At 44.2% G+C, this 20,683-nt stretch overlaps 3 protein-coding genes across 3 annotated transcripts; 1 reads left to right on the top strand and 2 right to left on the bottom strand.

Annotated features, from left to right (window-relative positions):
• Positions 1–6,148: 6,148 nt before the first annotated feature.
• On the bottom strand, positions 6,149–7,171 carry gpr12 (G protein-coupled receptor 12; the record flags this gene model as incomplete). The annotated part of the gene is made up of 1 exon (XM_083657575.1): positions 6,149–7,171. The coding sequence occupies one exon, from the start codon at positions 7,169–7,171 to the stop codon at positions 6,149–6,151; it is 1,023 nt and encodes a 340-aa protein (XP_083513701.1).
• Positions 7,172–9,635: 2,464 nt separating this feature from the next.
• On the bottom strand, positions 9,636–16,385 carry usp12a (ubiquitin specific peptidase 12a). The gene is made up of 9 exons (XM_083655552.1): positions 16,224–16,385; positions 15,026–15,106; positions 14,719–14,932; positions 12,848–13,083; positions 12,072–12,148; positions 11,485–11,568; positions 11,062–11,259; positions 10,654–10,732; positions 9,636–10,516 (listed from the first exon to the last, which is right to left on the bottom strand). Exons 1-9 carry the CDS (start codon positions 16,269–16,271, stop codon positions 10,415–10,417), a joined length of 1,119 nt encoding a protein of 372 aa, XP_083511678.1. The 5' UTR covers positions 16,272–16,385; the 3' UTR covers positions 9,636–10,414.
• Positions 16,386–16,981: 596 nt separating this feature from the next.
• rpl21 (ribosomal protein L21) lies at positions 16,982–20,683 on the top strand. The gene is made up of 6 exons (XM_083651057.1): positions 16,982–17,044; positions 17,796–17,874; positions 17,956–18,017; positions 18,951–19,063; positions 19,427–19,577; positions 20,561–20,683. The coding sequence occupies exons 2-6, from the start codon at positions 17,808–17,810 to the stop codon at positions 20,648–20,650; spliced, it is 483 nt and encodes a 160-aa protein (XP_083507183.1). The 5' UTR covers positions 16,982–17,044; positions 17,796–17,807; the 3' UTR covers positions 20,651–20,683.

Raw genomic sequence — 20,683 nt, 5'->3', positions numbered from 1 at the left:
CGCTCGGGAGTCACATGGTGATCTAACCCCCCAATTCCAACCCTTTGATGCTGAGTGCCAAGCAGGGAGGCAAATGGGTCCCATTTTTACAGTCTTTGGTATGACTCGGCCGGGGATCGAACTCACGACCTCCCAGTCTCAGGGCGGACACTCAGACCAAAAGGCCACTGAGCTGGTATATAATTATATATATGTACGTATATAATATATATAATTTTTCCATTTTTTGGGGTACGAGTGAAATTATATATAGTCACTCCTGCTTCTAAATATAGCTGAATCACTCGGTTTGGCCAAGTAAAACTATTTTGGTAGCAGTTTACATTACAGCTCGGTAACATGGTAATAACCAGGTAAGAAGCTTGGTGTTTCCCATAGCGGTTTCCTTCCTTTGGGTTGGGTTGGCCATGGTTAGGTGTAGCGGTGCCTGGGGGAGCACTCTACTGAGTGCACTTTTCTAGTTAGTATTTGTTTCTGGCCCTGTTAACAATTACATACATTTCAGTCTAATTACCCAGATATACCCATTTTTGGTAATTACATGGTATTACCTAATTATTACTTCTTTACCATCCCACTATTGCCCCCCTATTACCATGTTGTTACCAAGCTGTAATGTAAAGTGCTACCACTATTCTTCCAAGCATTTTATGAAATGTCTATGGAAAATAAAATAGCGGCTGAAATCCATTAAGTATGCTTAACCTGGAAGTGGGCGTGACTTTTGCTCTCTATAGATCATAGTAGATATGGTGAGTGAGCCATCTGAGTCATGTATAAGCTCTGTAAACTTTGACCCAGAAGAAAATAAAAAGATGACAAATGAAGGATCAGGGTTGGGCTGCTGTCTCTTTACTGTTCCCCTGTCGTCAATGGAGACGACACATACCTAGCTCTAAGATTTCAGTTTCCGTGGTAACAGTAGTACAGCTGAGGGGAGTTGCCGGGGAAACAGAGGAGCACCGAGCTAGGCCGAAGATGGAACAAATCAGTCAAGGCAGGAGTTGTTTTTATGCACAGCACATTATTTTAATACAAAATTAACAAGATCTCTCAATTGAGTGAACTAACCAAAGCAATTAAAAAGTACAACTAACACCTTGGAAAAATATACACCACGTTCACACACTGGTTTACAATATCTCAGTTAGTGCATGTTGATTATCGTTTATACGTTTCATTTTGCAGATACTTTAATTTGTTGTGCCATTTTCGTCCAAAAAATAAAGTGCATTTCACATTGAAAACTACGCATACGTCTACACAAGATGCTGTTACTTGTAGCGTCTCCACCTCCTGTCCTCCCACACACATATTCTCAGGTCCTTGAGTGTTTGATATTTAGCTCTACATTGGTACTCAGAATGACACCCCCTCCCACTGAACTAAAAGCCCATCATTGGCTACACAATTGGTCAAAAACACAGACGTACCCCTCTGTTGCACTGTACACAATGGCCATACTTTTGTGTACCGTTACACTGCAAAGTCACTCAACACAGAGTAACAGGCGAGTCCATATGGAGAAGTATTACATCCAGTCATCCAACACCGCAGCTTTTTACTATTCTTGGATACAAAGCCCTTGTTTACACCTGCTCAACCATGAAAGTCTCATCTCAGATCTTTACAGATACCAGGTTGACAATACTGTGTAGGCTGCATGGGAGGGAAACATTCACCAGAACAGGCTGTGTACCACTGCTCTCTCAAACATCCCCCCAGTCTGTGTAGCCAAATCAGTGCAGTCATCACATTATACCAGCTTTTGCAAACTGGCGCATATCGAACCGAGGAAAGTGAAACTCAACAGAAAACAAACTACAATGACAGAATAGGTGGAGAAATGTCATTCAAAATCGGTGCACCCTGTCTCACCCCCTAGTTTGACTGGCTTTGGTAGCACCATGCACGGTGGTATAATGTTCCTCCTCATAAGCATGCCATATTTACAGAATCCAATTAGTCAAGAGGAGGGGATATCAATTAGACAATTTCTTGATTATGACTACATTCAGAAAAGGCTTTACAGTGCCATACTGCCATATAATACAACATCAGAATCTGAAAGAATTCAGGCCAGACTAAAGTGGGGGGAAAAAAATAGAAATTCTCAATGAATATAACAAAATAGACTTTTCTCCAAATGTAAAGGAATAAGAGTTTGTGATGGTTTGTGATGTGCCAGCTTGACCTGTTGGTGCTCATCGAATAACTACAGGGTTCAGTCTGACACGGTGCACAAGTTAACATACACAGGCTACGTTCCAATGCTCACAAATGCCATTCTTCTGCTTCCCTTACACATCCCCCCATTTCCACACATGATCCGAGACCAGGAAGATGTCATTTGTTTTTGCATTTGGTGGGAAGTCCTCAAATGCTAGTGATCGACCACGTTCTCTCAGATCACTTGTTGGTAGGCTACTATCGGGGGAAGGGATGCAGCAAGGAAGGACAGAAGAAGAAGCATTATTCTTTCTATTTGGACGTGGCCAATTTAGCTCATAGAATCCTTCAGAGGTCACTTAGCGGACACCTGCCTTCCTTGACCAGACTACATTGATTTAAAGTAGAATAGCATATCAGTGATATAGAGGAGACAGAGGACACACAACAGGACTATAGGATCCCAGTTCATTCAAAACAGTCCCATTCACTTTGGCTTGAAGTGCTGGAATTCTCCGCGGAGAGAGTTCGTGTCCTAGTCCTGCATCCTCTTCAAAGCTCTACATGCCGTATAACAAACACATAACGAGGTCACTTCTCTCCGAATTGACAGGAAGACTGGCAGCATTATCCTCTAAGGTCAGGGGTCAACAGGAAGTCGACACAGACACACACATGCACACACCCCGAGGCCATGCAACTCGTACCGTATGCACAAAACACAGTCCCTATTCACATACGCGCACAGACAATTCATGTTACGACACCTACGACAGTTCGTATGCTCACAAAGGCAGAGGCTAAACAGAAAACTAGTGGCAAGCTTTCACAATTTCATTCAGGTATCAGAAATGATCGAAGTCTGATTTGGGGTCGTGAAAACCCTTTGCAGAGAAATGAGGCAGTGGTGTCACCGTGACAAATGAGGAGTTTGTGGCAATCAAAATCGATTTCGTCCACTTCTTCGGCCCAGAAGTGATGATCCTATCTGCTTTAACATATATCACTGAACCATCATACTGTAATACCTTGCCTCCTTACTGGAGCAGTCGTTATAGTACTTCACTATGCAGGAAGAAGTTATTATTCTTATTATTATTGCTGTCTGAGTATTGCTTCACATCTATAAAATAACTACCGCTGATAGGCTAGTTATTGCTGAAATGATTTGTATGAAGGAAATCCTGCATGTTTTGGGCTGGAGGAAATCAGAGCAGCTGGTACAGTAGGTGTTGTGTTGTGTCTTCCATCAAATGACGTGGTCCAGAGTTTGATCAAAGCACAGCTGGAAGAGCAAAACCTGTTGCTACTGTACAGTCAAATGATTAACAGCTGCAACCATTAGTTGATTCATCGATTAGTCAATCGACAGAAAATTAATCGCCAACTATTTTTTATAATCGATTAATCGTTTAGAGCAGAGGTTTTCAAAGTGGGAGGTGGGCCTCCCCGGGAAGGAGGGCTCCAAGCAGTTTCAGGTTTCAGGAGAGGCTCAGTGAATGGAAGTTGGTTAGTTATTATTACATTAGTTATCAAAATGAGATCACATAATAGCCTACATGTGTGTGATTTGGTTAAAGATAGTTCAGAGATACAGTAGTTTTGGGGAATTTTACTATTTTTCTCACCTTCCCAGAGTCAGAAACTAATAAATGCCATCAGACAGGCACTTTTCTATGTATTTGATGTAGTCTGAAGTCTGTCAAACAGCAATATCAGGCTATCTTTGCTCAATTGTTGACTGCCTTTGGGATTAAATAACATAATCATGATCCAATAGGCTTCCAGGAATTGAGCAAGAGGGGGGGCGCCTTTTTCCAAGCTTTGTCTGGCCCACAGTCTCAGACTTTGAAAACCCCTGGTTTAGACTAATTTGTAAGAAAAACACGAAATAATTCTCATTCCAGCTTCTTAAATGTGAATATTTTCTGGTGTCTTTAGTCTTCTATGACAGTAAACTGATTACCTTTGGGTTGTGGACTGTTGGTCACAACAAAAGACATTTGAGGATGTCATCTTAGGCTTTTGGGAGATGGACATTTTTCACCATTTTGTGACATTTTATAGACCAAACGACTAATCGATTAGTCGAGAAAATAATTAACAAATTAATCGACAATGAAAATAATCGTTCATCGCAGCCCTAGAAATAATATTACAAATTTCATATTTCTGGAAATGGAAGGGAATTCTTGTGACTGGTTTTTCCCACATCTGCTGATGATTGTAGCTCTTTAAATGTGATGCATGTGAGGTACAGTGTATATCTAAATCAAGTATTAGGGTCATGTTAACATCAGGATGTACCATGAGACATTAGGCCTGCAGTACGGACACACTGCACTGCATGTCAACGCTGCAGGAAAAAGGAAGATCTGTGCTGCTCGCATGCAAATTACATTGAAATGTAGCATGCAGGTCACATGGTAGTGGAAGGAGGTTTAGGAATTTATGGGCCTCTCTAGACAGAATTACATTCAGATCCATTCATCATTTTGTAGATTCCCTGACCAGAAAATAAGACCTAGAATTGGCTTATTGTCTGTCTGTGGTCCCTAATATTTTTTTTGTAATGATCTTATTGTAGGCTAATTAACATCATTTTATGGCATCACTATAATATTATTACAGGGACTAATACCTTTTACTGTAATATTTGTGTAGAATCCTGTTAAAATCAGAGGATTACTATCGTTCTATTACATAAGGGTTTTCTCAATCTCCGGACATTCAAAAGGTGAAAAAAGCAATGTCGTTCCTAGAAGTGAAGGAGGTTAAATGGGCCTATACAGTCATTACATAACCAGAGAGGCCTATGTTCGGTTTGAGACCCGTAAGAATAAAAAGCCATTGGGCTGGCTGATCGTGGGGGGTCTCCAGGGACTTTTGAGAGACAACACACGCCTCCCAGATACAAGCTGAACTAATCACATTCACGCACCGAGCAGGGTGGGGACAAGCTTTCCATACAGTGACATGGAGAGAGAGAGAGAGAGAGAGAGAGAGAGAGAGAGAGAGAGAGAGAGAGAGAGAGAGAGAGAGAGAGAGAGAGAGAGAGAGGGAGAGAGAGAGAGAGAGAGAGAGAGAGAGAGAGAGAGAGAGAGAGAGAGAGAGAGAGAGAGAGAGATAGAGAGAGAGAGAGAGAGAGAGGTGGTGGGGGGGGGGGGGGCAGAGGAGGAGCGGCTTGATTTCTTTCTTGGCGTCTGTGGAGGACGCGGGGCGCAGATCACAGAGCAGTGGGGCTATTTATAGCTCTCCGTGGTTGTTTAGCTTTCGACGCACGTTCAGAGTGCAGCAGCACAGAGAGAGAGAGAGAGGGATGGGATGCTACTCCAGCCTCACATGGGCTCCACTGTGTAAATCTCCCATCTCTCCTCTTGTCCGACACATCGCACGGACAGTTGCTTAATCTGCCCGGCACATTTACGCACGCACAGGAGTGCAATCTAATCATAATAATAATCTCTCCCAATTTGAAGGTGGTGGGGGGGGGGGGGGGGGGGTGGGGAATCTCTCCCAATTTGAAGGTGGGGGGTGGGGGGGGGGGGGGGGAGTCCATGTCAAGCAAAGCTCCAGTGCTGTTAACGATATTCACATTCTATATACAGCTGCTGCCTGAACACGTGATGCATTCAGCACGCTCCGCAGAACAAGGAAAGGGCGTGGCATGGAGTGAACAGGAGGGGGCGGAATGGAGACCATTTACCGGGGAAGACAGTGAGATACCTTGCCCTATGTTGAGCATAACAAAAAACACACTGTCTGCCATATACATCCAGGCAGGCTATGGATGAATAACCAAATAGCCTCTCTCAGTAGTCGGAACTGAATGTGCAGCCCTCTGCTAAGAGCTGTGTTAAGACTATCACTATCCCCTCATCTCCCTTACTACTGCTCACTCTGACGCTGGATGGCTCCAGGCAGGAGCAGAGCAGCAGAGCCAGCCCAGGGCACCTCTCTCTTCCGACCCGGGTGTGGGTCAGACGTCGCTCGGGGTCCGTGCCCGCTGTGCCACGCTGGCTGGCACACAGCCGCAGCACACCAGCCACAGCGCCTTCTGGATCTCCTGGTTCCTGAAAGCATATATGACCGGGTTGATGACGGAGTTGTAGGTGGCAGGCACCAGCGTGGCGTAGGTGTAGAGCGGAGGGTAGGTGTAGTCGGCGATGAGGGAGTAGACAGTGAACGGCATCCAGCAGGCGGCGAAGGTACCCAGGATGATGGCCAGCGTGGACACGCCCTTCCTGGTGGTGACGTAGTGAGGCGTGGCGGCCAGGAGGTGGTGTTGCAGGGCGATCTGGTGAGCGTGGCGCATCACAATCTTACAGATCTGCACATAGAGCTGCAGCATGAGGCCAAAGAGCAGCAGGAAGGAGACGGACAGCACGGCGATGTTGTTCTTGGTCAGCGGTCGCACCACGCTGCACGTCTCCTCCTCAGCCAGACAGTTGATCCCCGTGACGGGCAACAGCCCCAGGCACAGCGAGAGGCCCCACAGCAGCACCAGCATGGTGTAGGTGAAGGCGGCCGTGCGCTCCGAGTTGTAGGTGAGGGCGTAGTAGAGCGACAGGTAGCGGTCGATGGTGATGGCCAGCAGGCTGAAGACGGAGGCAGAGAAGGAGGCTACCACCAGGCCCACGGTCAGCAGCTGGGCCGAGTCGGAGCGCAGCAGGTAGGCACAGGTGAAGTGGAGCACCAGGCCCACGCCGGCCAGCAGGTCAGCCAGCGCCAGGCTGCCGATCAGCAGGAACATGGGCGCTCTGAGGGCAGGGTTCTGCCAGATCACCAGCACCACCAGGGCATTCTCACAGGCGATGAGAGTCCCGGACGAGCACAGCACAATGTCCCAGGGGTTGATCAGGAGAGGCAGCTGGCTGGGGGGAAGGCTCTCCTCTGGCGAGTACGTCCCCAGGCCTGTACTGTTGTCCAGCCCGCCTCCGCTGGCCCACGCTGTGGGGTCGGTGCTCAGCCAGCTGGGGGTGACCGGCGGCTCCTCAGTCATTGTGCCCCCCGTCTGAAAATGTACATACACACACACACACACACACACACACGCACACACACACACACACACACACGACACAGGCTATATAAACACATAGGCCTGCAACAACGGCAATGCACTTTGTGGTCATGACACATCCTTTACTCTATCCACAATTCACACCCAATCTCAAATCAGTTACATTCTCTGCTATAAAAGCACGTTATGGACTCCATAATGTGCTTTTGTGTGTGATCCTCCATCATATGGAGGATCACACATTTTGCCATTGTATGCTTGGGAAAAAGGAAAAATAAAAAAGTGGCGACAAGGTAGCTCAGCAGGCCAATGTAAACAGTAAATAGAAGAATGAGCTTCTTGATGCTTATAGAATAATTTAATAAAGAAGTAATGTACAGGTATACTTAATCAGTTACAAGTACATCTTCAGAGAAGGACAAGGGCACAAAGCCATTGTATGCTTAAAACATCCAGAAGCAGAACACTTGCTACACCAGATACAGTAGATGTATCAGCCTGTAGGCCTCTGGTTCTCTCCCTCTTTAATAAGTGAAGAAAAATTAAACACCCGCTGTGTAACAATAGAATGTAATTTTTTCTCCTCACATGTTTGTTTATTGAAGCTTTCAGGGCATACAGTAGGCCCTATATCAGTATTTGAGTTTCAATGCCTATTGTCGGACAGACACATGTTATGAGGATATATCTATGTGTAGATCCAGTATAATAGTGACAGTATAAATATAGTAAAAATATTCAATTAAAAAAAGTACAGAAATGTAAATTTGAGCTGTTCCACTTAATAAACATGCAATGTAGTTGCAGATTAGCATTAGGAATTCCATAGACCTTCTGATCTATGTAAATGAAAGGTATTGGTTGTTATGATGGAGGCCTATATAGATTAAGCAGGCTGTAGTAGGTACAGGGGTAAATGTGAATAAATTACGACACATGGACAAGGATCAATGCAACAGAAGAACATAGTAGAAAACCAAAACCAAACCACATCAAACCTCAGGCCAGATTGGCTGAGGACGGATAGCATCAATAACCTTCCGTGGCAATATTTCATGGTGTTGTCAACTTGTCAGAGGCTAAGTAGCCGACTGTTCTCCATTCATAGCAGAAGATAGGCTACCAAACATCATTTACGTCTCAACCGCCATGCATCTAACGTTACCCTGAGTCCCTGTCTGACCATATGGCGCTGCTATGGTCTGCTGCACCTTGCATGATTGCATCGGAGAAACACAGCGGTTGTTCCACGTCAGCAAAAGCCTACGAAAACAATGGGCAGCATTTTTCCATGCATGTCCCATAATATGCTTATTCTGAATCGTCCATCCAGCCTACCTTGACTCTGAGGTGAGACTCCCGTCTAGATGGAAGGGCAGCGGCAGCCTTGTATTTCCATGTTATTGAAAAGGATGGCGGCAGGTGCAGCGCCGGGGCCAGATGCAGCCCGGGGGATGCTGATCCTCTGATAATGGAGAAGAGCGCGCGAGTCGAGCGCCTATTTGCCGTTCACGGCGCATCGCCGTGGACTGCGGCTGTGCAAGAAGCAGCGCGCAGAGCAGAGCAGCGGCGGAAGAGAGAAGGAGGGAGGGAGGGAGGGAGGGAGGGGGAGAGGAGAGGGGTGTGAGAGAGTCCCAAACGGGCCAGACTCCGAGATTGAACTGAATGCTCCCTGCCTGCCTGCCGTCTCAAGGGCACAGACAGATGCGCGCAACTCACCTAACAGTAGCCTATAGGCCATTACTCGATGTATTTTGATATGTGAGAAGGTAAAATTATGTAGGCTAGCTGTTTATCACATTGAAAAACATCGTGCAGCATTATTTAAATTAAACGTTTATTTTGAAATACTTGTTCCTCAACCATTCATGCCATGATGCCAATAACGCTCATTTAGACTCGACTCACTCGAGTCATCTGCAGAATACATGAGATATTATGACATGTTATATCTAGTCTGATGTTAGCCAATAAGACGCGGAGACTTCTTTCTTTCCTCCCAGCCTCCTGTGCCGCTATTCTGGTGCTGTCTGAGCTATTAACAGTAACCATGATCTGTCACCCCGCCCCCCCTTCTCCTCTCCCCACTTTCTCTGTCTCTCCCCCGTCCTCCATCTTCTCTCCCTCACCTCTCCATCCTCGTGGCACTGCTTTCAAAACGCCTCCAAGAAAGAATAGTTCAAAAGGAAATTCTGTGTGAGCTGCTAGTTATGCATACATCTGTCCGCAGTAAGCTGACCAAACATCTCAGTAGGTGCGTGGGTGGTTTAATGGAGCACCTGATGCCTTTAGGTCTGAATGGATTAAAAATAGCTCCTGTTCCAGTAGAAGGCAGGGCTACCAGGTACCACCGCTAAGGGGTGATGTTGAGCTCATGAGTCATCAGTGCGCACCTGTGGGAGAGAGACAGAGGCACGCACACGCAGCCTGAATCTTATTGGCTTTATTTATTTTTCTTTAAAACAGAAAATGATCGCTTCACAACAGGCCTTTCAAGCAAACCCTCACGTTAAACTTGCCAACACCTACAAAACGGTATCAAAAGTGCACCATAGTGTTAATACATCTGCTTAAGTTCTAACATTTTCCAATGATAATATTATCTTCTTGTAATATTTATACAAATACCATTCTGTACACTGTAGAAATACACAACCTGGCGTGTCTCATACTTGGGACACTGTCACCCCCCCATTCTCCTCCTCCTCCTCTTCTTCCTTCTATCCACACTCCAAAAGATGACCCGCTCGTAAGTAAAACCTATTGCAGAATTACAGTGTGAGCAGGGGTGAACACGTCTCCAGGCCAATATTACATTATGAATTATTAAATACCCATTCACCTCACACCCAAGGCAAAAACCAGCACGCAACTCATACAACCAACCTCTGTACAACCCTCATTCAACGTCTTTTTTTAAAAACAATCTTGACACGATTTTCATTCATTATCACCATGGGTCATTGGCCCTGCAGCAGCAGCGGCGGCGGCAGCATCCAGTCAGAATGGGGGGGGGGGGGGGGGGGGGGGGGGGGAGTGGACAGGAGGGGCAGCTGGTGCTGAGGGGAAGCTCCAGGCTGAGCTGCAGCGACAATGCGCGTAAAGCACAGGTATGGATTACAGCTGTGCAGGCAGGGGTCACACCACATGGGCCGTTGTGGTGCGTTTATTGTCCGTGACTCCCCCCGGAGAGGGAACTGAGCTTTTCTCCCCGGGCCACTTTCAGTCTCTGGACTGGTAAAAGAGGATGTATCCCGACTCAGAGTTCTTGGAGATTTCAGAAGTGAGACCGTAGAACTCTTCTATGGCCTGGGCATCAATTTTCTACAGGAGGGGAAAGATGACATTTAGTAGAGTTACAAAATACCAAAAACAACAACAAAAAAATAAAAATAAAGAGCTATGAAACGCTCTTGTGAATAAATCAAACTTGAGAAAAATTAGACTGAGGAGTCACTCACCTCTACAATGTCATCGTCAAACAGCAGCCAGAAGTCATGACTCTTCACAATGGCAATGTAGTGACCCCTGTTTGGACCACTGGAAATAAAAGACATTTGGGTCAGTTCTAGAAGGTAAACGTTAGCCTATCCTATCTTATTAGCCTGACCTGCATAACAAAACACGTGTGTTGCTGCAGACTAGATGCAAAAACTGGAGGACGCCTAAAGCCTCGGACGGACTGGACAGACTGGCCCTTTATCTTGACACCCCATGCTTCCATCAATCCACATGAGCAGAAAATTGCAACTGAAGTTAAGGGCTTAAGAACATCTTTAAAAAGGACTGATCCAGGATGTGGGACTCTTAGGTTGGCTATTCTGGGGTATTTGAGGCTGTATTCAGGCAGCACACACACACACACACACCTCCCACAATGCACCACCACAGCAACCAGGTCGTAGAGCCTCTCAGGATTGGTGGCGTCTCCGGAGGTATTGAAGAGGCGGAGCTCCAGCGGGAAGACGACGCGATAGGACAGCTTGGTGTAGCGCTGCAGCTGCTCCATGTACTTGAAGCGCTTCAGGTGCAGTGCCAGAATCATTGGCAGCTTCTTTACACGCATCCTACATCACAAATGTAACAGTGGATCAAACAGAAATGCCTAGACGCATAGAAAGAAATGCTTAAAGGACCCAGATTTTGCTAATATAATGTATTATTATTTTATTGTTGGCCTCCACTAGAGTAGATTTGCGTGATTCAGTTAAAAAAAACTAATTGTTTATCTTGTACTGGCTCTTACACGTCACACACCAGTATGCATAAATAATTAACATGTATATACTGACCTTTTGTGTGCCTCCTGTTTACTTCGACATTCTTCACAGTAGTATTTGTACTCGCTGCACAGAGTCTCGGTGTTACTGAAACCTCTGGATGGAGAAGGAAAAGGCCCCGAAGATCAAATTAGTCCTCGTCTACAAATCAAGGTTTTGATTTCAAAACATGATCCATTCCCTTCCTGCAATTTGCTGTGCTACTCTCCCATAATGTAATGAAAGCCACGGCAAAGCTGAAACCTGTTGGGGCATCTTCTTCTTATTAGCCATGCAATAAAGGCTTTTTAAAATGTCTTCTTCAACAGTTCACTGGAAGTCAATTATCATTGAAAGCCCAAACCAAACTGTAGAAACACTATCCTCTCACTAAAACATCAATTGGGGGGGGGGGAAGGGGCAACAACAGGTGATTAAACTCTGAAGTGGTATTTTGTAAGTTTTGTGCTTGAGTTTACTAATAACCTCAATACTCATTCAATACTGAGCAGTGCTGTCATACCAAACAAGCAAACATTTTTGCCTGTGTAGTCTTCATATTCATATGGCTTCATATGTCCCATGCCTGGTGCTAACCTACTTCTGTGATGTTGCTATACCTGAGGCAGTGTGTGATGGAGGTATTCTGTTCTACATCCACAGAAAGGTCCAGAAAGTCCTCATCTTTGCTGCTTATCTGAAGAGAAAAGTGAACATCAAACCACGCTAACCATAAACAATCCCAAAGAACTACGCAGACACATCAACCTGTTACCTGATCACTTCCGATAATAGTTTTACAGTGAAAACTAACAGTATTCACAATGTTAACTAAGCATTTATAATGGTGGGATAAGTGATAATACATTTATTCAATAATACTGAAAAGGAGGCCACTGCAACACACACACGCGCTGGTGCAACGTATAGGCCAGTGCAATCAGTGTCAGAAATCTCAGTAACACTTTACAATACGGCTACAGTAATTAACTGTTAATTACTGCTTAGTAAACCTTAATCAACCCTTTGTTAATGGTAATTAACTAACCCTTACCCCAACCCTTAACTAACCCTAACCATTAACTAACCCTAAACTATTAAATAATGTATAAATTAATACTTAGTTAACATGAACACCATTAGTAAATGATTAGTACACATTAGTTAACTGTTAATTAGTTAGTTAGTTAATGTTTATTAAGCATCAACTAACCCTTAATTAATGTACCCTTATTGTAAAGTGTTACCGATATCTCACTGGTTGAAGGTGTACTAATGATCAGTGAAATCAGCGGCTGTAGTGATTTGCTGGAAGGAAAACTCTGTAAACACGGCTCTTGATGTGTAAGCTATGGAAACGTCCCACTCGTACGCCGGCATCAGCAAGGCATCTTACCGTTTCACAGGTGAGGCAGCGCGTCTCGTTGGTCAGCGTGCCTTGGAAGATCTCGTGGACCCAGGTGGGAGCGGGCGTGGCGTTGCTATTGTTGTTCTGGGAGTCCAGCGTGCCGTTGGCCAGGCGGCCGTTGGTCTTGTCCTGCTTCCTCTCCTCCTGCAGCAGCTCAGAGATGGTGTTGAGCAGGTAGTTCAGGAACTCGTGGGCATCCTGCTGCATGTAGTTGTCAAAGAGCTCTGAGGTGGAAGATGACAAGAGGGAGAGCGACAGTTGAAACGCCATTTTAGATGTTTTCAGCGAGTCGTTCAGGAAGGCAAGGAGATCTGACACACTTGATCAAGTTGTAGAGAACAGTTTTGACTTTTGAGCATGCAGTATTATTCACCAATGACACTGACTGTTGTGCTGTGGACTGTGTGACCCCGTTAAGGAACTGAGGGGTTTTCCCAGGTTAGCTACATTATATGAGGAAGTGCGCATGCCAGTGTTTGTGTTGCTTGTTCGCTGCATCACGAATAAACGACACGCGAGTTGGCGCGACCGCACTGCAGCAAGGCGTCTGACTCACGTTCCTTCTGCACCTCTACAAAGTGATGACTTGACACTTTCCTCTGCTACCATTACAGCTTACCTCCATGCCTGTCTCCTTCACACACTGATGAGCTCCAAGGGTAAAAATCCTGTCCATCTCTTTCCTTTGCTCTTATTTTGCCAACAGTTCTCTCTTGCATTATCATTCTTTGGTCACAGGAATGTAAGTTGATTCTACTGTTCCACGCATTCTAAGCTGCTACGGATAAAAGCATCAAGTCAATGCATAAAATGCAGATGTACATTTGCCTTTAAGGCTTTAACCTCTGCTGTTTTCTCTCCTGTAACTGCGTATTCTAAGCAGAGCACACCCACCCTCCCAGGGTTCATCAAGAGTGCATCCCTTCCCAGTCTCACCATTCTCCCAGGGCCTGAAATTCGGCGTGGGATTGCGCATATATTCTGGAATTCCCGCATAATTTGAATTTACACACACACACACACACACACACACACTGAGAGCTCTGCTCTCCAACATGTAGGTTGACGCAACAGGCTATGTAAAAGGGGGGTCCATTTTCGAGTGAGCAGACTATGTAGCCTACAGTACATGTCGTTGCCCTGTGTTATTGCTTCCAGTTGAACGTTATTTTCAGCCTAAACAGCCAACCATGTGCGAACTGTTCCTCTGTGTCGGCTGCTTGCTTTGATGCTCTCTCTCTCTCTCTCAACCAAGAAAAAAATAACCCCTTCCTGCAACAGCTCTCTCTCTCTCTGTTAGTATTATATTAGCTGTTTTTAACATTAGTGTTAGTATTTATTTAGCCTATTACTGTAAATGTAGCCTAGTACAATGAATGATTGTCTTAGTGTTTGTGTTCACATTAATCAAGTATTCATGAATTAATGTTTAGGGATAGTTTATGTATGTATATTTGCGACCCCAAAAGGCAATTTATTATTTTGGCCGGTAAAAATATGCTTGGACTCTGAAGAAGAATGTTTTCATGCAGACTTATGTTGCAGGGACTAGAATCATCATACTGGTGTAATTGTATAGATCAAGGGTTTAATCGAGCATTCATGAAGTGCTTTAGAGGAGATTTCAAAATATCAAGATATATATCTTGTATCGCGATATAGTCTAAAAATATCTAGATAATATTTAGAGGCCATATCGCCCTGCCCTAGCTTCAAATGGCCAAAATCTTTAGCCGACGACTGAATAAACCCCCCGCCAAAGTCTATAAATCCCCCCCCAAAGTCTATAAATCCCCCCTATCTGAAGAACATAACGAATTCCCCCCTAGTTTGCAAAGTGAATTTCAGGCCCTCCTCACCATTCTCCTTGCGTAGTCGTGTGATAAACTTCTTGGGCGGTATGACGCCCACCTTCCTCTTCTGGTTGGCGATGCTGTGGAACAAATCGGCCAGGCAAGTGAGCAGGTTCTCCTTCCGCCGTGGCTGGCTGCGGTACGCCAAGATCTTCTCCCGGAATGGTCGGCAGAAGTACAGAGCCTGCAGCACTGAGTTACAGTAGCAGGTGTTCCCGAACTGAAAGGAGGAACACGTAAGACACAGACTCAGTATGAGTCAGGCAGACATAAAGCAATGATGCAGAACCAGCAGAGTATATCATCTACTCACATTGACCAGGCCAAAGTAGTGCTCATTGACGGGAAACTGCTCAGAGCCAATCTCTTTCTCCAGAGCAGAGGCATTGGCGCCCTGCAAATACACAGGTGCCAAACAATTCAGTATTTTCTTGATACAGGATAGGATACACGAGAAGAACTGTAAAAACACACAAACACGGTACTTCCATCCGTAAGCATCAGCATCAAGGTCATCTATTGCTGAGATCACATAAAATCACTAACTTTGGTTAAAAGCTCAAAGACCATGCACCCATTTTCGCATCCACTTTATGCCATTAATAATTTCCAATTTGGTTAATATAATAATACAAAAAGCATACATCAATTATCTTTAACTGATGGGTGAAAATTATTGCAGGTGTAACGTGAAACTGTCCCTGGCCAAGGCTTAAACGCATTCAAACGGGCTTTAAAAATGAAACAAATCTGAATAAGGGAAGATGACGACACTGGGAAAATTACATATGTGTCAGGACAGGAAGTCCAGACGGTTTTAATATTAGTCCAGTAATCACTGGTTGTTTTAAGCATTGCATAATCACTCGTGTATGATTTCACAAGGCCGATTAATTAATATCCACTGATGCGATATAGGAAGCAATCAGCTAGCTGTACATGGACCTGGACCGAGCCCCCAACTGCGCAGCTAACCATGTCGCCATTCGCTGCGCTAATAACCTTTACGTAGCTTGTCAAATGTCAGCGCGTCAATCTAGCTATTTTTTTTAACAGTTGGGCTAACGCTAAATATATTTCAACTTAACTGACTATTAAACTGAAATCACGTATCCAGCTGTTGGCAAGCAGGAAGATTTAGCTAGCTTGAGTAACATTAGCTAACTAGTTAGCTGCGAGTCACAGCTGTAGCAGGTGCACTGTCACTGTGCAAAATCATACGCTGCACCAAGAAAGCGGTATTGTTAATAAATTACACCCGGCCAAGTCGTTACATTAGATGAGTTGAAGTGGAAGTAGTCAAAGTTCAGCTATCAATATAGCTAACGTTAGCAAAGGAACCAGCGGAGAAGGTAGTAGTGGGTAGCTGCTGTGGTCGGAAAACTGCTTGGCTAGGAGACCAGAGTTGGATGTTTTGGGCCATTTCACAGCTCAGAATACAAATATCGTTAGTAATAAAGCCACGGTTGTCGTGTTATCCTAATAATCGTACGAGAACGACATGTACTCACCATGGTACAAAAAGAGGCAAATTTGGAGACTGTCATTAGGATTTCCATTCGGCTAGCGCCATCTTCCACCCAATCGCCGCGAGTAGGCGAGGACAGGGCTCCCTCGTGAGCAGCAGCAGCAGAGCGGCCAGGCAGGTCTTGTTTCTGCTGAGCTGCTATTCCAAGAAACGGGCGAAGCGAGAGGTTTCGATCCTACGTACTTCCGCCTTCGCGTAAACCCTATCTACCGCAAAAAAGAGTACATGAGCAGTTGAGTAATTTTTCCTAATTAAGTTGAGCTAAACGTTTTTTTTTGTTTTTTGTTTTAGTTTCGCTAAAAGTTGCAGGTGTTCTGGTGCAGTAGCCAATGATTTCCATTGGCTGTAGTATGACGTGAACTATCTTAGGCTTTTTGCGCAAGCATCATACAAACCTCAATTAACGTTACATACTGTGTGCTAGCTAATGTACCTAGGGAAATAACACCAAAGTAAGTAGCAGCTTGTAAACACGAGTCTGTTTCTTTTTCAGAAAACGTTAGCCCTTTTGCTCAGATTGTCTACTGACGTAGTTAAACAAACCAGGGAAAACCACAAAATAGCAACGACTACATCTGATCAAGGACCAGTTTATATATGGTTAATGGTTGATTGAAGCTTGGAGTACATCTTGGAGTATATCTGTGAATGCACTGACTGGATCTGCTGACCTAACATCAACATGCATTTGGTTGATTTGGTTCAGGCAATATTTTGGCAAGCCTGAATTCTATTTTACAAGGTGGAGTTTGGGGTCCTTTAATCTCTCTTTCCGCCGTACCCGCCATCTTGTAGTGACCGGGGGTAAGATTATGCTCCGTATTATAGATACATTTTTACATTTATTCGAATAGTATGTGGACACAATTCAACACATACAAGCACTCGTCATCTTTTTTACATCTCAGTTTGTTAATCCCCCTTTAAGTCGCGTCCCAAAGAGAGATACAGCCTTTGTAAGTGAACAGGAGCAGCAGCGTGTCTCTCCATGTGGGCCTACCAGACTAATTCAATAGGCCACGAAAGGCTCCTAGAAACAGCATTTTACTGACAGTCTCCTAAGTCTGCTCTATTATAACCCGGCTTTGCAGTTAACTTTGTAAGTTTTATTAGATATTGTAAAATTGTAGATCCAGTGCCACCTATTATTTTGGTGAAACGCACGATCAGCTAACGTTAGCTTTCACGTTGACGTTTTGCCACAGCCGGTGTTAGCGTTAGTAAAGTAGTAAAGCTCTTGCGGTCTATGGTCGAAACAACAGGGATGCAAACTAATCACATGAAAGTCACATTTTTGATACCGAAATAGGGCATTTAGGTGAATGATTTGAGTGGTGTTGTCTGCCCTGGTATCTCACTTTTTTCACTCTTGACTTTGCATCCCTGAAACAAACTCTTGAAAAACTAGAGATTGATTGGGATATGTGTTACTGTAGGCTATACTAAACTTGGATCAGCTAACGTTAAGAAGGCAGAATCTCACATGTACTCCCTATCTGTGGAATAACGTTACACTAACTACTATAACTAACTACAGTCTATTCTTCTCCCGCAGTAATTAGGCATCATGACGAACACCAGAGGCAAGAGGAGGGGGACGAGGTACATGTTCAGCAGGCAGTTCCGCAAACATGGTGAGGCCTTATTTTAAATGTGTAACCTAATACCAGCTTCACAATCCATGTCTTTCAATAACCTGGCTGAATATTTTATAGGCCCGATTCCCCTGTCCACATACATGTACATCTACAAGAAGGGAGATATCGTCGACATCAAGGTAAGACTTAATGGTCATCTTAGATGTTTTTAATAGATGGGAATGAATTGTGTACAATAGTGTTATATCTCTCTCAGAAAGATGACATCAAACTCCATTGCAAATTCTGTCAGTAAATCTTTGCTGTGCTCATATAGGCAAACATGCACACCTTTCAGAACATCACTGCATCCTTGCAAATGCCCTGGTAAAATTGACATTTCTATCAATCAGTTCTACTTTCAGAAAAATCTACTAATGAAAAGTGCAAAATAAAAGTTGACATTTCATCGAGTAAGATCTGCTTGGAGTAATACATGTGAAATTTACCAATGTCCTCTAAGCATTTAGGAAAGGCATGATGTCATTTTATCCTAGGTAGTGTTTGCCAATCACATAGACAACTTTAAACTGCCTGAACCTTCAACAAACCGAAACATAACATTCTCTTCCACACAAGAGATCAAACTTTTAACGGCGTCTTTTGGCTTGCAAATACCCTTGCACTGTTGAATTTGTTGAACATTAGTTGAATTGGCACCATGCATTGTGATGTTGCTGCATGCTTTCATTGTTTAAAGCCCCATTCAGCAACTTTTCCAAGTTTTGCTATTGCAGTATCGATATCGCCGTTCAAAGTCAACAAAACATAGCGCCAGAAAGCTCTATGTACATGTTGTGACATCGGGTACTCACCACGTGATGGAATAATAATCCATAGTTACGTGAAACGTCATTTTCGTAGCAAAACGTCCTTGTTTTCATAAACACAGCGCTTTCGCTGTACAGCACATGCACGCGTCTTACAACTGCGGTGTGTGACCAATTGAGGTGACATTCTCCCTGTTACAAGTCACTGTACCATCTTCAATGACTAAAAAGCTGTTATATTAAGGTGACAAAGTTATTGATTGGGGCTTTAAATATCTAAAGTCTTAATATGTGACTCTCCAGGGCACAGGTACCATTCAGAAAGGAATGCCCCATAAGTGCTACCACGGCAAGACAGGGCGTGTTTACAACGTAACCCAACATGCTGTGGGTATCATCGTCAACAAGCAGGTCAAGTAAGTAGAACATATCTTATGTTTTGTTTGTGGCAAATCTTGATGTCTCATTTCACCCCTAATTTAGACTTCCATCTATGAATGATTGATGATTACCCCACCTTCACTTTGCCACCAGGACTGTTTTGATGTCCTCAGTGGTCATTCATGTGGGGCAAAGTATTTGATCCTTAAGCATCCCAGCCTCACTGCTGTTTTGAACTGGCGTTGCAATGAGGAGACAGCAGATAACTTGCAGATATTCATAATCATGCTAAATACAAGACTGAATTTTGAGCGAGAGCCACCTGTCTGGTCTCTTCAGTGTTACGTTTTGATTTGATTGTGGGATGTGAGCTCATTTTGTCCTCTCTGCCCTTGCAGGGGCAAGATCCTGGCCAAGAGGATTAACGTGCGTATTGAGCATGTGAAGCACTCAAAGAGCAGGGACAGCTTCCTGCAGCGCGTCAAGGCCAACGAGAAGAAGAAGCTGGAGGCCAAGCAGCAGGGCACCTGGATCGAACTGAAGCGTCAGGTACCAACGGACCCAAATTGCCTTGTCTCCTTTTTAATATTGGCGGTTGTGAAATTATTTGTATTGTAGTTGTCGTACCTTAAGCAGTTCATTGAAAAGTTCAGTGGGAGGTCTTTGAGACGGTCGCTCAGTGATGATTCTCCTCCTATGATTGCAACAATGAAATTAAATGCAATTTCTATTTCACCGGCGAACTGAGAGTGACCAGCAAACATATCACAAGCGTACCACATTTATACCCCTTATACCTTAGTGCTTGAGCATATACAGCTGGTTTATACCACTGGACTTGTCATAACTGCCAGCAATCACCACTTGGCCATGTACATAATGTATCTGCCCTGTCTAGTACACCCAGATTCCTCCAAGCCTCTATAAGTATACAGAAAATGTAAGTCTTGTCAAGGTCTCAAATCTCTGCCATTTTTAATTGAGAAATGTGTAGGAATCATGACATTTTAATTGGTATTGTGTATAAATGGTAGTGTAAAACACTTCTGTTTGGAAACTCAAATGCATGGCCATTCATTTGAAGGAACTGATATCGATTTGTGAATCCCGATATTACGGTAGTCTTAATATAATGCCTTTTCCGTGGATGCTTGAAACTTTAACCCTCTTACACTTGCGTGATTCAGTTCTTGGCGCAACAAGATCTCGTAAACAATATTTTTAGTGCACCAGGTTAGAGGGTTCCTTGTTCAATTTACAGCATTAGTTCTTTGAGAATCTCTTTCATATCCAAACAAAATTGGTATTGCAACTGAAATATCAAATTGGACGTTGTGTAGCGGAATCGAATCGGGTAATCAGTGGCGATACCCAGTCTTATATTCGGGTATACAGAAATGGTCGATCAGTTACGGTAGTTTTGTTAGGGTTTTTCTCACCTATCACAGATTGAATGTCAGTGGGGTGAATAATGCTCAGTCACATCTACTTTTTGACCTCCTGAAATTCTTTGTGGTTTCTCTTCTCTGCAGCCCACTGCTCCCCGTGAAGCCCGCTTCGTCTCCACCAAGAACAACACGCCCCAGCTGCTGGAGCCCATCCCCTATGAGTTCATGGCGTAAAGTGCTGACTAAAATAAATGTTTGTACACATGC

Source organism: Poromitra crassiceps (assembly GCF_964638095.1).
Source record: "Poromitra crassiceps genome assembly, chromosome: 2".
Classification (NCBI taxonomy): Eukaryota; Metazoa; Chordata; class Actinopteri; order Beryciformes; family Melamphaidae; genus Poromitra; species Poromitra crassiceps.
This window is presented reverse-complemented; position numbering and strand designations above follow the sequence as displayed.

Excerpts from the sequence above, each read along its gene's own strand:
- usp12a (XM_083655552.1), bottom strand. The coding sequence starts at position 16,271 with ATGGAAATCCTAATGACAGTCTCCAAATTTGCCTCTTTTTGTACCATG. Across the intron at positions 12,149-12,847 it reads GCTGCCTCACCTGTGAAACG|ATAAGCAGCAAAGATGAGGA; the intron begins GTAAGATGCCTT and ends TTTTCTCTTCAG. Across the intron at positions 10,517-10,653 it reads TTGACGATGACATTGTAGAG|AAAATTGATGCCCAGGCCAT; the intron begins GTGAGTGACTCC and ends CCCCTCCTGTAG.
- rpl21 (XM_083651057.1), top strand. The coding sequence starts at position 17,808 with ATGACGAACACCAGAGGCAAGAGGAGGGGGACGAGGTACATGTTCAGC. Across the intron at positions 18,018-18,950 it reads GAGATATCGTCGACATCAAG|GGCACAGGTACCATTCAGAA; the intron begins GTAAGACTTAAT and ends GTGACTCTCCAG. Across the intron at positions 19,578-20,560 it reads GGATCGAACTGAAGCGTCAG|CCCACTGCTCCCCGTGAAGC; the intron begins GTACCAACGGAC and ends TCTTCTCTGCAG.